At 46.9% G+C, this 18,435-nt stretch overlaps 1 protein-coding gene across 5 annotated transcripts in view; it reads left to right on the forward strand.

The window, feature by feature from the left end:
* The window catches only part of SIPA1L2 (signal induced proliferation associated 1 like 2), a 246,651-nt gene that overhangs the window by 211,570 nt on the left and 16,646 nt on the right, over positions 1-18,435 (forward strand). For 3 of the 5 annotated variants that reach the window (XM_040242739.1, XM_040242738.1, XM_040242742.1), the window contains exons 16-19: positions 349-573; positions 5,189-5,342; positions 7,550-7,814; positions 15,819-15,950. In XM_040242739.1, the coding sequence (XP_040098673.1) occupies positions 349-573; positions 5,189-5,342; positions 7,550-7,814; positions 15,819-15,950 (776 nt within the window). The remainder of the gene's footprint in view (positions 1-348; positions 574-5,188; positions 5,343-7,549; positions 7,815-15,818; positions 15,951-18,435) is intronic. The other 2 variants (XM_040242740.1, XM_040242743.1) reach the window with 1 other exon arrangement.

Below are 18,435 nucleotides of genomic sequence, written 5' to 3' on the forward strand. Positions count from 1 at the left end.
GAGAACATGCCTGACACTCTGCTATGGTTTGCACGCGAGTTTCTCTGGGTTGAGCCCCTTTTCTTATGTTTATTTACCATTTGAGTTTCTTTTCTTTGGCGGCATCGGTGTGGTGCCCCATTTTTCTGTTAGATTTCTCCTAATTGTGCTTTGAACATCCTTCTGGCCACAGGCGTATAGCTTTGCACGTGAACATCCTCAGCCTGTGGAAAGAAAAGACTCAGCAGAGAGACAGCCCAGTTTTGCTCACAGAGGACAGGAGTCAAGCACGGTGGCTCCAAGGTTGGGGACGTGCCCACACTGCTGAGATCTGATCATATCACAGCTGCTGTCTGTCTGTTTCCCCAGCGGCTCACACCATTCAGGAAGCCCCTCGGCTCACTGTTCGAAAAGTAGCGGGTCTCTGGATACGTCCAAAGTCTACATCGTGTCTCACGGCAGTGGTCAACAAGCCCCAGGGTCCATGTCCAAGCCCTACCACAGGCAGGGGGCAGTGAACAAATACATCATCGGCTGGAAGAAATCGGAAGACAGCCCACCACCTGAGGAGCCTGAAGTGGCTGAGTGTCAGGGGTAAGGTGGTATCTGGTGGCAGCCTTGGGTGTCTGGGGCGTGGACTAAGCTAATGTATTTTTTCCCCAGTAGAAACAAATCTTCTCAAACAGAATAACTGAGAAACATCTTTGTAAAATTCTTTAAATGTTGGCATTGATGTTTGCCTTGAAAAGTCCTCTCTTTCCATGATAACTTTAAAACAGATCTCTGTTCCGCGTTTTTATATTCAAAAAGCTGCCTACAATAGAAAAATCAGGGTTGTGTGCTAGTGATGGTGTGAGTATGCTTGCTAAGTCGCTTCAGTCGTGTCTGACTCTTTTGTGACCCCATGGACTGCAGTCTGCCAGGCCACTCTGTCCACTCCAGGCAGGAATCCTGGAGTGGGTTGCCACGCCCTTCTCCAGGGACTCTTCCCAACCCAGGGACTGAACTCAGGTCTCCTGCATCGCAGGCAGGTTCTTTACCAGAGAGCCACCAGAGAGGCCCATGGTGTAAGTATAGATCCTGTAAATAACTAAGGTCAACGACAGTGTGAATTCCCACAAAGCCTGTGTGTTTCCTAAACGTGTGTATGATAGCACGAAAGAAAAAATCCCACCTAATTTGTTTAGTTAATTAATCGATTGATTTGGCTGCATCAGGTCTTAGCTGAGTGCTCAGGATCTGCGTTGAGGCACATGCACTCTCTAGTTGCAGCATGTAAGCTCAGTATTTGCCGCCCTCAGGCTTAGGTGCCCTGAGGCATGTGGGATCTTAGTTTCCCAGTCAGGGATAGAACCCTCGTCCACTGAATTGCACGGTGCATTCTTAACCACTGGCCTTCCAGAAAAGTCTCTCTTCCCCCGAATTTGAACATGACTTTGATTTCCCTTTCAATTGGCACATTTGTAGGGGCAAGTAGGGAGGGATGTTTTGTATCTGTTGGAAAAAAGAAAAGATAAAAAATACTGATAACCAGTTCCGTAACACACGTGAAGACTGCCATGTCTTTGAAGAGACAAAGCAATCACATTTTGAGAATGCAAATCAATGGCCTGGTCAGAGTCATTTATAGTAGCTGGTGATTTGCTTATTCTTTGACGTGAAAAAAGTGAAAGTTGCTCGGTCGTGTCCAACTCCTTGGGACCCCGTGGACTATACAGTCCATGGGATTCTTCAGTCCAGAATACTGGAGTGGGTAGCCTTTCCCTTCTCCAGGGGATCTTTGAACTCAGGTCTCCCACGTTGCAGGCAGACTCTTTACCAGCTGAGCCACAAGGGAAGCCCAAGAACACTGGAGTGGGTACCCTATCCCTTCTCCAGCAGATCTGCTGCATTGCAGGTGGATTCTTTATCAACTGCGCTATCAGGGAAGCTCACATTTCTTAAGGACAGCCTTAAAAATTAACCTTCACAGGCACTAAATGATGACATCAGTCTTTTGCTGTGTTTGCTGATGTCATCAGTGTGAATGGTGCTTGAGAGCTACAGTTATCTTCAGAGAGCTCTTCTAGACCTTAAGTTTAGTCCATGAGCTAGGAGCACTTTGTTCCTTAAGAAATGACCCCACTTCTTAAATATGTCTAGCATGATATTGCCTTCTAAATTACAATTAATTTTAATGCTAAACTTGAACATAGAGGACTTCTCTGGTGGTCCAGAAGTTAAGGTTCCATGCTACCAATACAAGAGGCACAGGTTTGATCCCTGGTTGGAGAATCCCACATGCCATGTGGGATAGATTAAATAAATAAAAGATCATCATAGGTCACTCATTTTTTAAAAAAGTAATAGGAACTTAAAATGAAAATTGGACATGCAGTAATCTTTTTTTTTTTCCCCCAGGGAAAAAAAACCATCATGCCAGTAACTGCAAAAGAGTTGTTTAGAAAGAAATTTTAAAGAGATAACCACATTTTATGAACACGTGCTCCTGGGGTCACATTGATAGTCTTCCAGTGCTTCACAGGGGTCCGTTCTGAGGCTCCTACGTCCCACCAGTTATTTGTAGAAGTGCTTTGCACATCATTGAGAGGCTGTATCTCCCCTAAGGGTCTCCTTGAAGAGCCAGGAAAGGGTGAAGGAACCCACTTGGACATTTCTCCCTAGAGAGCCTCAGCATTGGTGCATTGTTACACATGTTGAGCAGCACTGACCTCATAACAGAGAGCCAGCATGGGGAATAAAGTGAGTAAGGGGCTCATGTCTGTGGAGGGCAGAGGGGTTATTTCCCCTCATCACGCCAGCTGGGTGCTGGGACTTGAACCCAGGCCGCGCCCAGGCTCTTCTCATGGGCCCCGCTCATCCTGTCAGATGTATCGTCCATCTGACTCAGACATGGTAATGTATTATGACTGTGGTCCTCCAGGACTTGCCAACTATATTGAGATTTGTCAAAATGATGTGTTACCAAATCACTGAAGGATATACTCTAAAAAAGATCAGCCAAGCATCATGTGTGTCCCACTGAGAACTAGCAAATATTCGTGTCTCAATGTACACAAAATTTAAACCAGTTGTGCCCCCCTGAAGTTCCTCATGATGCAGAAATTGCCCATAAAGTTATATTCTGGGGCTTCCCTGGTGGCTTGGTGGTAAAGAACACACCTGCCAATGCAGGAGACACAGGAAACTCAGGTTCGATTCCTGGGTTGGCAAGATCTCCTAGAGAAGGAAATAGCAGCCCACTCCAGTATTCTTGCCTGGAGAATCCCACAGACAGAGGAGCCTGGCGGGCTACAGTCCATAGGGTCACAAAAGAGTTAGACGTGACTTAGCGACTAAATAACAAAGTCATATTATAGGTAGGCCCTTGTTGATTATTTTTGTTAATAATATAATCTTACGTTTTAAAGTGCAGCAAACAAGAGCTGCTTACTGGCTCATTTTTAAGCAGCCGTGAATGTACGCCTTGAGCACAGTGCAGCTCATACCATCTGCAGACCCTCAGTGTCCCGAGAATACTCTAGATACATGGTAGTGGTCACCACCATGCTGGGTTTACCCACGTGGAGAATTACACTAGGCATTAGAGATACAAAGCTAATTACATCTGATGTCCCGTTTTCAAGAATACCCCATCTCAGGGAGGAGAGAAAGGGTAGCAGTTACTATCTGCAGTATTTTATAGGCAGTTCACAGATGTATTATTTCACTACACCACCTGGGAAGCCCACTTACTGATAGATCATTTGGTAATTTTAATAAAGTCATTTAAATTAGCAGAAAACGCTAGCAATTTTATTCAAAAACATAGGGAAACTGGGATAGTACATTTATCAGCAACTCTAGGTATTACGTTTTCATTTAGCAGTTATTGGTAAGACCTGGGTTTGGGTTTTTCTCCCCTATGTCTTTCTCAGAGTAAATAGGACCTGGAGCTCTTGCATGCCTCCACCCCAAATCTCAGGGCCCACAGCTGCGCACATCTGAAGCCCTCTTCACAAAAACTGCAGGGTCAGTTTTCCCACATGGCTTTTGTGCAGAACCCCTATTCCCCCTGGGTCTTGGGTTCTTTGTTAGCTCTGTCTTCATGCCCTGCCATCCTGCAAGCCAACCAGATCTTCAGTCACATTTAGAGATTTTTATAGTTTCTGCCCCAGTTGCTATATTCGTGTCATCAGCATTGCTGGTGCTTCAGTTTGGGACACCGCACCCAACTTGAGAACAAACCAAGAGCTGTAGCAACTTCAGATAAATAGTTCTTAATGTTGAACATGTCTATGTGTTTCATATCCTGATAACTTCTCAGCAAGCCGTTCCCCTGTGACGCAACAGCCTTGCTTTAGAAATGATGTCACCTCTGTGGCGCAAGACGGTGACACAGGTCATCCTCTGTGGCCTGCCTCCTGGACCAGCATCACATTTCTGGGTCACGTAGCCCGTCCATCTCTGCTGACAGCCCAGCCCCCGGTTCTGTACTCACGACGTCTTCAGAAATGTTCCAGACCAAACCTTTCAAAAAATAAAACTGAGGAGGCCTGGGTTCGAGTTCCAGTTTTCTCCCCAGTTTTCTCCCTGGAAAAGGAGCGAAAACAGTAACTCAGCTAGATAGTCTTGTTGTCCATTAATACGTTTCTATACACTGATAAGGGAGGCAGCTTCTTTACTTATTCAAGCGGCTCTGTGAAATTGCTGCTAATAAAAATGCTTGGCATGTGCCCAGATCGATTACTCTTCAATGTCAAGTTCCCCAGGGTCCTGCGCGCTGTGTTGCTGGGTGGATGGTGGGGTGTGGTTGTCCAGCCACAAGAGAAAGGCTCTCTCAAATTTCCTGAGAAGCACCAGGCTTTCTTCAAAGAACACAGGATAATCTCTGATGAATTATTGAAACTGTGTTTTCTGATACTGATTAGGAAAGGGAACACACAGCCTTGCTTGAAAAGTTGAGTCTGTGTTTTCTCATTCAGGGCTTTGGGAATCTGATTTGTCTCTGAATTATTCAGGACCCTGACTCTGCTGTTGAGCTCATTTCACACATGTGAGATGGCATGGGGATCCGGAGGAGATGTGGCTAAAGGGAACCCGCTCAATAATTAAGAGCTGGGGGGGTGTGTGTGTGTGAACGTGGTGGTCGAAGGTGGAGACTGGGTTTTAGTTCGTAAGGGCACAGGCGCTCTACACGTGCTGATGACCCATCTCAATCTCCTCCCAGGCTGTATGGTGAGATGGACCTGCTGTCCTCAGCAGCTCAGCAGCAAGCAGTGGTGGGAGATGCTGTCTCAGAAACTCAGCACGTGCTCTCGAAAGAAGACTTTCTGAAATTGATGCTTCCCGACAGCCCCTCGGTGGAGGAGGGGAGGAGGAAGGTCAGTGACTTTCGTGTAGCTTTGAAGTTACCAGAAACACTAAGGAAACGCCTGAAGAGACGCCAGGACTCCCAGGGCCGTTTTCACACTGATGTTCCACCAGGAAGCAGAGTAAGGCTGAGAGAGGTCAGGAAGGGAGACTTCTGGACGGATAGAGGGAGCTGCAAGCAGGCAGGCCCAGCCTCACCTCTTAGCTGCAGGGACAGTCGGCCATGTGGCATATTTTTTTCATTTTTGTTTTTCCTTTTCACCATGTGATTTTGTACGTTGGCTCTGTGATTTGCTTTTTTACTTTTTAGCCATGTGATTTTGTACATGTGACTTAACTTCTTGGCCCAGTGTCGTCCTCTGCAAAAAGGAGGCAATAATAAGTGTACTGCAGAATTTACAGGCTTATAGCAGACATAAGAACCAGCCTCGCACGGGACCCACCCGTGACGGGTAGTCAGAAACAGGAGCTGTTGAAACTCACACCACCTGACTTTTTTGCTCCAGAGCTGTACCACGGGTAGTTTCGCTAAGCCGTCCTGCTCTGTTGTCATCCTGTCCCACAAATGGGCAGGAGTTAGGTACTCTGCTGCCTGTTGCTACCATCAGATTACTTAATTATCCTTATTCGTTTTAGCATTATTATTAATTGTTACAGTCTCTCAAGCTACTTTGTTAATGTGTAGAAAGTATGAAAAAGAACTCACAGGTAATCTAGCCCAATCTCCTCTTTTGGCAAATAACTGAGGCCCTGAATGGTGACATGTGACGTGCCCATCAGTATTTGGTGGCAGTCAGCAATGGAGTGCCGCCTTCTCCCTGCTGATTCAGCACTCTCTTGTCCAAATGAAAAGAAAAAAGTCGGGCATTGCCGTCTTGACTGTGATCAGGATAAACAGTAAGTCTTTGTGCTCCCCTATCTTCCCTATAATAAAACAATGCTGCAATTAACCTGTGTTCTGAGAGTAACAGTCTAATGAGATGCTACCTCAAAGCGGCTTTAATCTAATGGGTCTGTAATCAAGTTCTGAAGAGCCTGCTGGTCGTGTGTGAAGAGGGAATCCCAGCAGAATTCAATAGAATGAGTCTTTTTTTCTTTTTTTTTTTTTAACTTGTATCCAGTCACGTATATGGTTCTGTATGAGCTTGGGTGCAGGCTGTTGTATCAAAAATGCAAATGCCTTTTCTCTTAATAGGAACGAACTTCTCCTTGACATTTTTTTTCTTCTAAGACAAACTGCCTTCTTTTCATGGTGTAAACTTTGTAGTTCATACACACTCTGGTTCCCATTCATCAGTTGGACAGCGTCGACAGAATGGAAGGAACACATACAATAGAAATATTTTTAGCCTTGTGGCTGCATTGGCAAATGTTAATAGCTGTTTCTATATTTGCTTGATGCAAACTTTCTGGCTTTTACTATTATTGATGCAAAAGGAATAAGGAATGTGGTTCAGGATATAGGAGTTAGAAACTCAGATTTGATTAAATTTTTCTTGAGTTTTTGACTTGCTTTGCTAGTATGAATTTTCCTTACTCCGTCTATGATTTAACAGTACTTTTAATGGTTTCTTTAAATCTGATTATGATTGATTCCTATAACTCAATTTTCAATAACCGTAATAAACTTTTATGAGTGTTACTTTAAGGTGCATAGACAATAAGATTTTCCTGGACTGATACTGTCTTTCTTGAACCTGTTGGTTCGACTTAGAAAGCTGCTCTGCTCAAAAAATTGATATTATTATCTAGATTAGATTGAACCTCACATGTAGGTGATTGGTACAGAAATCACCTAATATTAAAATGCAGTCATTTCTAATTAAAATCAAGCCAGCAGTCAGTGTGGTTTCAAATAACTATTACCTGGAATGGCAACCTTCTGTATTTCCAGAAGCTGCCGTGGCTATATGGTTATGGAGCTGCCATTTAACATTTCAGAATTAATAAAGCTGCGCATGTCTCTAATTCCTGGTAATATTTCACAGAACATCAGAGGAGGAAAACATCCAAATCCAATAACTGCAGGAAGCCTTTGTGTGTTTGCCTCTGTGACCCGAGTGCCTGGTGTAACATCACTGAGCCATAGCCCTCCGCCTTCCTGGGGACAGCTCAGAGATGCCCACAGGGCAGGTTCAGGACCCACTCGAGTTAGATGATCTCCACGCTTCCAGCTTTCTGACATCTGTTCTCCTCTCTCCCCCGTGTGAACCCCTAGTTCTCGTTCTATGGGAACCTGTCTCCACGGCGCTCACTGTACCGCACCCTCTCGGACGAAAGCATCTGCAGCCATCGCAGGGGCTCTTCCTTTGGCAGCTCCCGCAGTTCCATCCTTGACCAGGCACTGCCCAACGATATCCTGTTCAGCACCACTCCGCCCTACCACAGCACCCTGCCACCCCGGACCCAGCCTGTGCCCAGTGTGGGGAGCCTACGCAGTGAGTGCCCGGGGCGGACTGCGCCGACCTTGCGGGCTCTCTGGGGTGGGTCTCTTACAGAAGCTGGGGGGACTTGCTTATTCTTTAATCTATATATATATCATTTGGTTGGGTGTTTGGGTTTTTTTAGTAATTTTTAAAGGTGAAAAGACCCTGATGCTGGGAAAGATTGAGGACAGGAGGAGAAGGGGACGACAGAGGATGAGATGGTTGGATGGTATCACCGACTCAATGGACATGGGTTTGGGTGGACTCCGGGAGTTGGTGATGGACAGAGGGCCAGGCATGCTGCAGTCCCTGGGGTTGCAAAGAGTCGGGAACGACTGAGCGACTGAACTGAACTAAACTGAAAGGTGATAAAGCCCCAAAGTGGACATTTTTCAAAAGTTAAGCACTACTGCCAATTTTGCAGAAAATTGAAAATCCCACATTAAACATTTTTATTGAGGAAAAAAACTAACCTCTCTACTATAACTGGGCTATTATATCTATAAAGAAAAAATGTCTAAAATTTGATTTTCTAAAGAGAAAATGGTGGCATGGGGCATATTTCCTGGTGGTCAGCATGCGGGGACGAAGGTTGATTTCCTCACCTTCTGTGTCTGCTGCTTCCTAATCTTTAAGACCCGCTGATGGTGATGGTGAAGGTGGCAGCTGGGCAGCAGGATATGTGGGCCCAAGCCCCATCACTTAGATCCTCTGTGTCCAGTTCATTCTTAATATACTGTTAGCCACAGGTTGACTAGATACTTCCTAAATGATTTTCCTTCAGATCCTAAAATCTTTCCTTTTTATGTAGTGTAATGGCACCCCACTCCAGCACTCTTGCCTGGAAAATCCCACGGACAGAGGAGCCTGGTGGGCTGCAGTCCATGGGGTCGCAAAGAGTCAGACACGACTGAGCGACTTCGCTTTCACTTTTCACTCTCATGCATTGGAGAAGGAAATGGCAACCCACTCCAGTGTTCTTGCCTGGAGAATCCCAGGGACCAGGGAGCCTGATGGGCTGCCGTCTATGGGGCTGCACAGAGTCGGACACGACTGAAGCGACTTAGCAGCAGGAGCAGCAGTTCCTTATTAACATGTCAGTGTTGAAGGGTGGTTTTTTTTTTAACATTAGTTAGCTTTATTTTCTTTGTTCGTAGTTAATTTCTGTTGTACAGAAAGAATGAGGATCTAATCAAATATATCTGTCATCAGGGGTTTTTTCTGTTGTTTTTTTTTTGAATTTCATCATAGAAAGCATAATCTTTAGAATCCTTTAGAACCAATTTGAACCTCATAATACACATGTAAATCCCAGGCTAAATGACATAAAAGCTCTAATAATCTTTCTAATGTTTAACATAATTAGGAATGAACCTGGTCTCGTAAAATTCTTAATCTATTTCTTTAAGTAACATAATATCCTGCTTGTCATGAAAAGTCCTTTTGCCCAAACTGGAGAAACCTTTATACTATTTCTTGATAAAGATATGAAGGTCAGACAGACATATTCTAATACCCTAATATTTCTGCAAATGTGTGTCCTTTTTTTGTAAATAGATGACTTTAATGGCCTCTTAAAAGCTTTCCTGAAACCAGTAAAACTATTTGCTTGCACATGTTATATCTTTCACCTAAAATGCTTGAGGTGTGATGGTGAAATCTACGGGATAAATGTTAATATAGTTCTCACATTCTTACATTCATTTGCTTCCACGTGGAGTAAAGCACAATTGGTCCTTAGACATCACAGATTTGAACTGCAGGCATCCACTTACACACAGATTTTTTTCCAGTGTAAATATCCCAGTCGTGTATGCGCCACGGTTGGTTGAATCAGGGGATGTGGCACCTCGGACATAGGGGCCAAATATACAGTTATACGCAGATTTTCTATTGCATGGGAAGTCCACACACCTAACCACCACATTGCTCAAGGGTCAACTGTATATCCTCTTTTTTGTTTACCCTTTTTTCTTAATAAACATTACTTACTTAGAGCCATCTTAGTGTCACAGCAAAAGTGAGCAGAAGGCACATAGATTCCCACGTACACAGCCCCTGTCCACCACAGGCACAGTCTCCCCGTCGACACGGCTCATCGTGGGGTGTGCTGCAGAACGTCGACACATCCTCATTACCCGAAGCGCATGGCTTTCGTCAGGGCTCACTCCTGTCAATCATCCTATGAGTCTGAACAAGCGCGGGACGACACAGATCTACTATTATAGTGGTATATAGGATGCCTTCATCTCCCGAAAACTCCTTTGTGCTCGCCCTGTTCATCCCTGTCTCCTGACTCCTGGAAATCACTGCTCATCTTACGTCTCCGTAGTTGCACCCGTTCCAGATTGTCATATAGTTGGGATCGTGCAGGAGATGGCCTCTCCAGATTGGTTTCCTTAGTATCTCACTTAGTAAAGTGCATCCAGTGCTCCTCCATGGCTTTCCACGGCCTGATAGCTCACTTCCTTTTAGTGCTGACTACTGTTCTATTATCTAGATATGCCGATTTATTTCTCCATTTACCTGCTAAAGAACTGCATTCTTTTTTTACTAAGTTCAAAGGCACAGTTGAAAACAGGCAGGAGAGACTGTTCGCTATCCAAGTTTAAAACTGCCTGACTTGAATTCATTGTCTACTCCTCTAGGAAAAGCAGTGAGAGTGGCCCTTGCTGTTTGCTCTTCTCAAGTGAGATCTTATCTGGCCCTGTTGTTGTTGTTGTTTTAGTCGCTAAGTGGAGTTCAACTCTTCGTGACCCCATGGATGAAAGCCCACCAGGCTCCTCTGTCCATGGGATTTCCCAGGCAAGAATACTGCAGTGGGTAGCCATTTCCTTCTCCAGGGAATCTTCCAGATCCAGAGATCTAACCCATGTCTCCTGCCTTGGCAGGCAGCTTCTTTACCATTGAACCATCAGGGCATGTGATGCCTCCAATTTCTAAACTTAACAACCTACTCAGAAAAAAATTCTGTCAGTTTGATGGATAGAATGACAAAATGTCAGTAAGGTAGCTGGGAGTAATTTGAATTAGTATGTCTTCCCCCCAAAATTTGCGACTCTCTCCTCCCTTCCCACCAAGAGATTCAGCTCTAAGGACCTGGTCGTCTTTGGGAAGACGCTCACCCCTGGGACCCCTGACTCCCACTGGTTACCGCAGTGTGGGATGACCTGTGTGGTTATCTCTGTTATGTCTACTCAAGGCAGATATCCATCATCCTTTGCCTTCTGTGATTTCTAATCACTCAGCTGAGCCCCGGTAAGCAGATCTCTCTCTCAGAGTAGTTCCAACAGGCTGACCCTGGAACACGCTAGAGAGTGGACACATGAAATCTTGTGCCCAGCAGACGTCTTGAGCGAGAAATGAGGACTACTTGGGGTTGCCTAGGTGTTTCTCTTAGTTTCAGAGACTTAGCTTCACGTCTTGGATTGGAAGTTAGGTTAGTGCTGCCAGGCCAGGTAGCACCAGATATTTAAACAGCAACAGCGATGGAGCTAGAATACGCAGAAGGCACGTGTATTCTCCTGAGGTTTCACCATCTTTACTCCTCCAAGCATCTGACCTTCTGCTCATAGAGACTCGTTTGGATCTGGTTCCTAATTTGGACTAAGGACAGCGCAAGGAAGGGTTGGCAAGCCTATCTTTTCACAGTGAATCTAGTGAGACCTCATCACTGCCCCTTTTCTCCATGTAATTACCAGTCACAAGCTTCTCCTTCTGATAGCTTTAGCTTCTCCATGTCTCAAAATTGGGCCTGTCTCAGAATGTTTCTTCTCCTGAGACCAGGATCTTAATCCAGCCTTGGGAGACAGATGACACTTAATAGGCACATTTTAGGTGTGATTCATGTCACAATTCATATATATTTCCTAGGTGGGGGAGGACCCTGAATGTGCTGTATCGTTCTGTCTTCAACTTGGAGGTACAAAAAAATGACTTGCTCGAACAATTGAACAAAGTCTGAGATGTTTCTGCATTACATTTAGGGCCTTTGTTTCCATCACTGGTTTCAGAGTAAAATTCCTTTAGTGGGCCAGGTAGAAAAAAAAAAAAGTGGTAAATTTTGACACACAGTTCACAGGTCCCAAAGCCAAAGATACCGAAAGGTGTTCATAGCATCTTTCTCCTCCTAGACCACGTGGTTACCTGGCTTCACTCAGTGCAGTCCCAAGCATTGGCAGGTTTAGAGCATGTTTAAAGAGAACTCATGATTTTTTATGGAATATATAAAACCCTCCAGGGAATGGTAGAAATCTTCATAGGTAGGTAGACAAATAAGAATTCTTCAATTTTGGAAAATAAAAAGAGTATTAGGTTCTGTGTGTTCCCACATTCTATAGTTGTAACACCTAAGCCCCTCACAAAGGATGATCCTTGAAGTTTAAAAGGCATGAGGAAGATTTAACAGAAGTAAAAGAAATCAGTAATTTCCTTCTAATTTAGTAGCCACTCAAGATGCTGTAGACCCCAGCAGGAGACTCAGTGTGTGTGGCTCTCGCTCGCCCCACAAACAGTGTCCACAGACATTAGAGGCAGGGTGTTCTCTGACTCCATGTGGCATTTCTTTCTCTATTTCAAATGTTCTCTGTCTCCCCTGTAATGAAGAGCCCTCGGTTTCTGGAGAGTAATTGTGAAACCACAGCTATTTGACCACCAGGAAATGCTGTCAGGAAGGCTCTTCAGCATTTATAACAGCAGCATAAAGTCAGGTTTAATAGATGGTCTCGAGATTTCAGGGTCCGGATAAACAAACAGGAAGCCACACAACCAATGTCCAGGCCAGAGAGCGGAGGCCCAGGCAGCGCTGCCTGCACTTCAGCCGTCTTTTGGAAACCATGACTCGCTTCCTGGGTCGGCGAGGAGAGCAGCAGGGACTCCAGAGTAGCGCTGGCTTGAGAGAGCTGGCCCAGAAGTGGCAGGCTTTGGCACCTAAGTCACGCCTTGTCCTCCCCATCTGGAAAGCCCAGGGAACAAGCTGGTGACACCTGCTGAGGTTGCACCAAGCACAGGGGCTAGCTCCTGCATGCAGAGGAGGCTGCAGAACAGCAGCTGCAGGACTCATCTGCTCCTTGACGGCTCCTCAAGGGCAGAACCCACATCTTGCAGGATATTCCTTCCCTGGGTGCTGGGGATGTGGTACCTGCCGGGACCTGGAATACAGCGGGTGCAGAGTAGACGTCCCCAGGGTGAACCTAATGTCAGTTATAAATATTATAAAGAAGTTTTGGGGGTTTGAAGCCTTACCCAGTTATATGATTTTCCAAGCATTAGAAAAAATTAGGTATTTTTAAAAATTGTTTTATATTTATTTTTTTGTTGATTATTTTAAATATAGCAGTGTGTACGGTGCTTTTCCCTGGAGGCTCAGTGGTAAAGAATCCACCTGCCAATGCAGGAGACAGAGAGATGTGGGTTCAATCTCTGGATCAGAAGATCCCCTGGAGGAGGGCATGGCAACCCACTCCAGTATTCTTGCCTGGAGAATCCCATGGACCCAGGAGCCTGGCATGCTACAGTCCATAGGATCACAAAGAGTTGGACACTACTGAAGCAACTTAGCATGCACACATCCCTTCTTTCCTGGTTCTCCATCAGAGTTGGAGGAGGTTCAAAGGATGTCCTGGCTTTGCCTGTGGCTGTGACGAGCCCTGCTGTGGGATTGCGGGGCCCGCTTACCCACACCTCACTCACTCTGGGCAGAAGCTTCTGACCACAAGCTTCAGATTTGTGCCGCATAAAATCAGAGCCAGGTCTCCTTTGTCGGTTACCCCGCTGGGCTTTTGGGAAAGGTGCTCTTTGAGCCCACAGAGCGATAGGGACAGGAGGCGGGTATGATGGACAGCGCAGCACTGCTCTCTCCCTGCGTTTGCCCCTTTTCCTGTCTGCTGTTTTCTGCCTGGCTCCTGTTAGAACAGCAGTCCCCAGCCTTTTTGGCATCAGGGACTGGTTTCATGGAAGACAATTTTTCCACGGACCAGTGGCAGGGGGTCTGGGTGGATGGCTTCAGGATGATTCAAGCACGTTACATTTACTGTGCACTCTGATTCTGTTATTGTTACATCACCTCCACCTCAGGTCACCAGGCATTCCATCCTGAAGGTTGGGGACCCCTGGGTGAGAGCCAGTCGGCATCGTCTGGTGGCACCAGGGAGAAAGCACACAGCATGCAGAGTGTGCATTGGGTCTGATTTTAGGCTCTAAGATGCTGAAAGCTCGGGTGAAGGACTGTTTCTTCACAAAGGCAAAGAAAATCCTCAAGTTGACATTTCTTAGCAAAACGTGACCAAGAGAGTACACTTTCTGTAGAAATGTCCGTTCACCTGAACAGTGTTTCACTCCCTGATGTTTTCGTCTCCAGTGAGGGAAGGAGAGGCAGGGGGGGTGAGGGGGTGCCTCATGCACGCTGGGTTCCAGCCAGCCCTGGGGCGCCCTTCCCAGAGCTGCCACGTGCATGTAAATATATATATATATATCCCTGACAAACTCAGCTGCAGGGAAATCAGTGGCAAGAGTAATCGCCAACAAGTCAAATAATTTTTTTACACTTGGTGCAGAAAACCTATTTCAGCTGCTGTCTCTGAGATAAAGGAAGTGATTGGCAAATGACTGAAGGTCCCCAGGCTTCCTGATCTTTCTCCCTGGGGTGTTGAACCTTAAACTCTGGGTAAAGATGGGACCTGGGTGGAGTCAGTCCAGCCTCTGCCCTGTGGTGCCTCCCTGGGTTCAGAGGGCCCATCGGGAGAGGAACAGACAAGGACAGAGAACCTCATGCATAGAACATGCTGAAAGGGTTGTTAGTTTAAAGCACGAGCAAGTGGAGAGGGAGGGTGGCAGGAGCGACCTTGGTAAAGTACCTGTTACTGGGTTCCCTGCAAAATGGACGGGGCAGGACTTCCCTAGTGGTCCAGTGGTTAAACCTTCACCTTTCAATCCAGAGGGCATGGGTTCCATCCCTGGTTGGGGAGCGAAGATCCCACATGGCTCACAGCCAAAAAACCAAAACATGCAACAGAAGCAATATTGTATCAAACTCAATAAAGACTTCTAAAAAAGGCCCACATCAAAAAAGTCTTTAATAAGTGGAGGGCCTGATGGCTTCTCATCTGAGTGGGGTGTTATTAAGAGCAGAGTGGCTCCATTGTTAACTGCAGCTGCTGGAGTAGGCTAAGAGCTCACGTGGAAGGTGCTGGAGAGGGAGGGTTAGTGTCTTTCAAGGGCAAATCCCAGGCTCCCTCCATCCCAGTCCAGATGCCAGCACTTCACAGCCACCCCATAGGATGTGGGAGCTGAAATTACAGGTGCACTTGGTTAATTACGGCCCCTCCATAACTTAATTGCAGGCTCAGACAGCCAGGTGGTCATTATTTTGATTGGTCTAATTAGTCAGATGTGTCCGTGAGCAGCTGTGGGCCATGGTTCTGGGCAGGTCCAGAAGAGGCGTGTTAGAGGAGCTCTAGCCTTCGGGAAGTGTGTCTGCAGATGCATAATGACTTCTTAACAGCCAGTATCACTAGTGACGTAAGCGCTTCACATCCTGTGATGCGAGTTTAGGAGAAGTGTACATGTCTTTGTACAGAAGACTAGCAAATACTCAGTGCAGGATGGGGAGCAGGTTCTGGTTTAGCCACTGATCAGGCCATCTCATTAAGTCACAAGCGAAATTCAATCACCACTTTTATACATAGCGAAATGTACAAGAGAGATTGTACCAAACCATTTTTATGGTAGAGGCTTGCAATACTCTTCCCACGGGGAAGTCATCCTGAGGAAAACAGGACATGATCCTCAGGGTGGTCAGACCCAGGCAGTGTCCTCCAGAGGAGCCCGCCCAGGAGAAGCTCACCTCTGCGTTTCTGGTTCGTGGGAGCCTCAGCCCTGATCTTGCCCCGGCCCCTGCCTATTGGCAACCCCTAAGTGAGCCTGGTAGTTGTGGCTCTTTCTCAAACAGTGGTGGGATGTCTATTTCTTTCCTGGGACAAGAATCCCCCTGGGCCCTTCTGAAGGCCCAGCCAGTACCCACACTGCTATCTGACTGACTCTCTGGGTTTTTTTTCTGTCTAGACGAGTTCTGGTTCTCCGATGGGTCCTTATCGGATAAGTCCAAGTGCGCAGATCCTGGCCTGATGCCCCTCCCAGACACGGCCACAGGGTTAGATTGGACCCACCTCGTGGATGCTGCCCGGGCATTTGAAGGTAAAGACATTCAGCCTCTGGGGCTAGGGATGGCAGTGCAGGAGTCGTCTGGGTTAGCCTTTGGATCTTCCAGGAGGGAAACGAGGGGGTGGCTTGGGCTGAGGACTCAGGGCATTTCCTTAGGGAGACCCAGGCATGTGGTGAAGTGAGCCCTAGGCAAAGGGACCCCCAAACCTGCTGCCAGGTCAGGTACCAGCTGTGGTCTGGCATCAGCCACTTTTCCTTTTCCACCTCTGTTTTCTTATGTGGAATGTCAAGATGATGACCTAGGAAACAGACTGTATGTTTCCACCCAGCTTGATGAGGTGAGACAGGATGGGAAGGCCCTGCAGAGAGGTCTGGGCTGCCCAGTTTGGCAGGACAGGCGCAGGCCTGGGAGTCCAGTGACTCAGAGTCCATGCAGACTCTGGTGGGGCCTCCTTGACCCAGCGAGTGTCTCCTTGTCTGGCCCTGGCTTCCCCCTCTAACCCTGTGGTTGGGGACAGTGCTGAGCTGGCTGATCTCTGGGGCCCTCCGACTGCCTCACTGCCTTCCACCATCTCTGGTGAATATTTCAGTGAACTTCAGAGGGGAAGCTGCTCCATAGCAAACATGTTTTCTCCAACCTAAAGATAAAGGGGCCACAGACAGAGGGCATGCCTGTCTCTGTCTCCCAGGCATCCTCAGGACCTTGCGTGTGGACCCAGGGGCCCCCAGTGACAGGGTTCCTGACTTTCTTCCATTTGCTGCCAAACTCTTTCCATGACTACAGCCTTGGCTCCTGGGTAACAGGCAGGATCCGCAGAGGGCAGACCATTCTGGGGCCCTGTCTGAGGATCTCCCGTGTGTCTGAGTTATAGCAACAGTGTTCACTGCCACCAGCCCACGCCCCCATAGAGGGACAACGCCACCTGATGGGCTCTTCTCACCCCCAACCCTGTCACTGCCTGCTCGGGTAGTCAGTCCTCATCACCTGTGACGTGCAGGCTTCAGGAAAGGAATCCACATTCTTTTCCCAGGAGGGACAGGTACCCTTTGCAGTCAGACTGCTTCAGGTGGAGTCTGGCACCCTGACTGCCTCTCTTAACAAGCTGCCCTGCTAGTCAGTTTCACTCATCAGCGGGGATCAGTGCCTCTGGTCCTAAGCACCTTTTAGGGTGGGGTCTAAGGAGGAAGTGAGTTAGTCTGGGCTCTGGGACATTTCGCTCTGATAGATGAGAGAGGGAAACTGTTAGAAAGAAATTCCTGCAAAAACCCATGGGCTGTTCCTGCTCCCTTGATGGAGAGAGGACAACTGTTTTGGACCTGCCAAGTACTAGTGGGGTTTGCATTTGGATTCACAAAGTAGTTGTTCTGTGTGAAAACTTGAGAATGCTCCTGTCTGCTTGGTAATGCAGCCTTCATTTCTTTCGACTGGAAGTTGGTTAGAGTGGACTATAAAAGCTCCAGTGATTTCCCAGGCTCCCAAGACTAGCCTGGTGTGACAGAGCCCCAGAAGGCATGACAGGTCTCACCTCTGTCCAGAGCAGCCTCGACAGGAGGGAGCTGCATTTTCTCTAGCATATCCTATGCATACTCTTGTCTCACTGCCCAGTGAGAATCTAAGAACTTCCGTCTTCTCTGTTCCCCCACCACATAAATATTTGCACAGTACATCCCACTCTGTTCTGAATTATTCATATCTCTGTCACTTCTTATTGAGTGATGAGTTTCTTAAGGGAAAACTGTTTCTTAAATTTTTCTTATCTTTATTTATCAAGCACACAGCAAGGTAACCAGATGAAGAGAACAAGCAGAGAGGAGCCAGTAGGTATAAGAAGCACAGGCTCCCTGCACCTTTGAGCTGCTGCAGCTCATGGTGTAGATTTTAACCTCTGAGATCCTTTTGCATTATGTATTCATTATTCTGATTTACAGCAGTATGTGTGTAGGAATATATGGGAATCCCTTGTGGCTCAGCAGTAAAGAATACACCTGCCAGTGCCGGAGATGCAGATTCGATTTCTGAGTCAGAAAGGTCCCCTGGAGAAGGGACTGGCAACCCACCCCAGTGTTCTTGCCTGGAGAATCCCATGGACAGAGGAGCCTGGCGGGCTGCAGTCCATGGGGTCGCAAGAGTTGGACACGTGGACACAACTTGGCGACTCAGCCACCGCCACCATGTATACACACTTCATGTCTGTCTCCACCGTCATTTGTGTCTTTGCTTGGTTCCCTTCTACTTCTGCAGAATAAAATCGCTGCTATGAAGTGGGACTTTGTAGGGATCTAGGCTGTGGGGGGTGGGGGGGTCCAGATAGCACAGGGGCACAGACAGCAGTGGCTGGATTATCCATCTGTGGACTGTGATTGTAATTGCAGCCCTACTGTGGGCTGCGGGCCTTTGAACAAGTCACTCAGCTACATGCTTTATTGCAACACTGAAGGTTGATCACATTCCTCTGAGGTACACACTTGTGCTGGGCTTCAGCCTGCTCATCTATGAAATGAAAACCTTTCCAGAGAC

The sequence above is a fragment of the Oryx dammah genome, unplaced genomic scaffold (genome assembly GCF_014754425.2).
Source record: "Oryx dammah isolate SB20612 unplaced genomic scaffold, SCBI_Odam_1.1 HiC_scaffold_6, whole genome shotgun sequence".
Classification (NCBI taxonomy): domain Eukaryota; kingdom Metazoa; phylum Chordata; class Mammalia; order Artiodactyla; family Bovidae; genus Oryx; species Oryx dammah.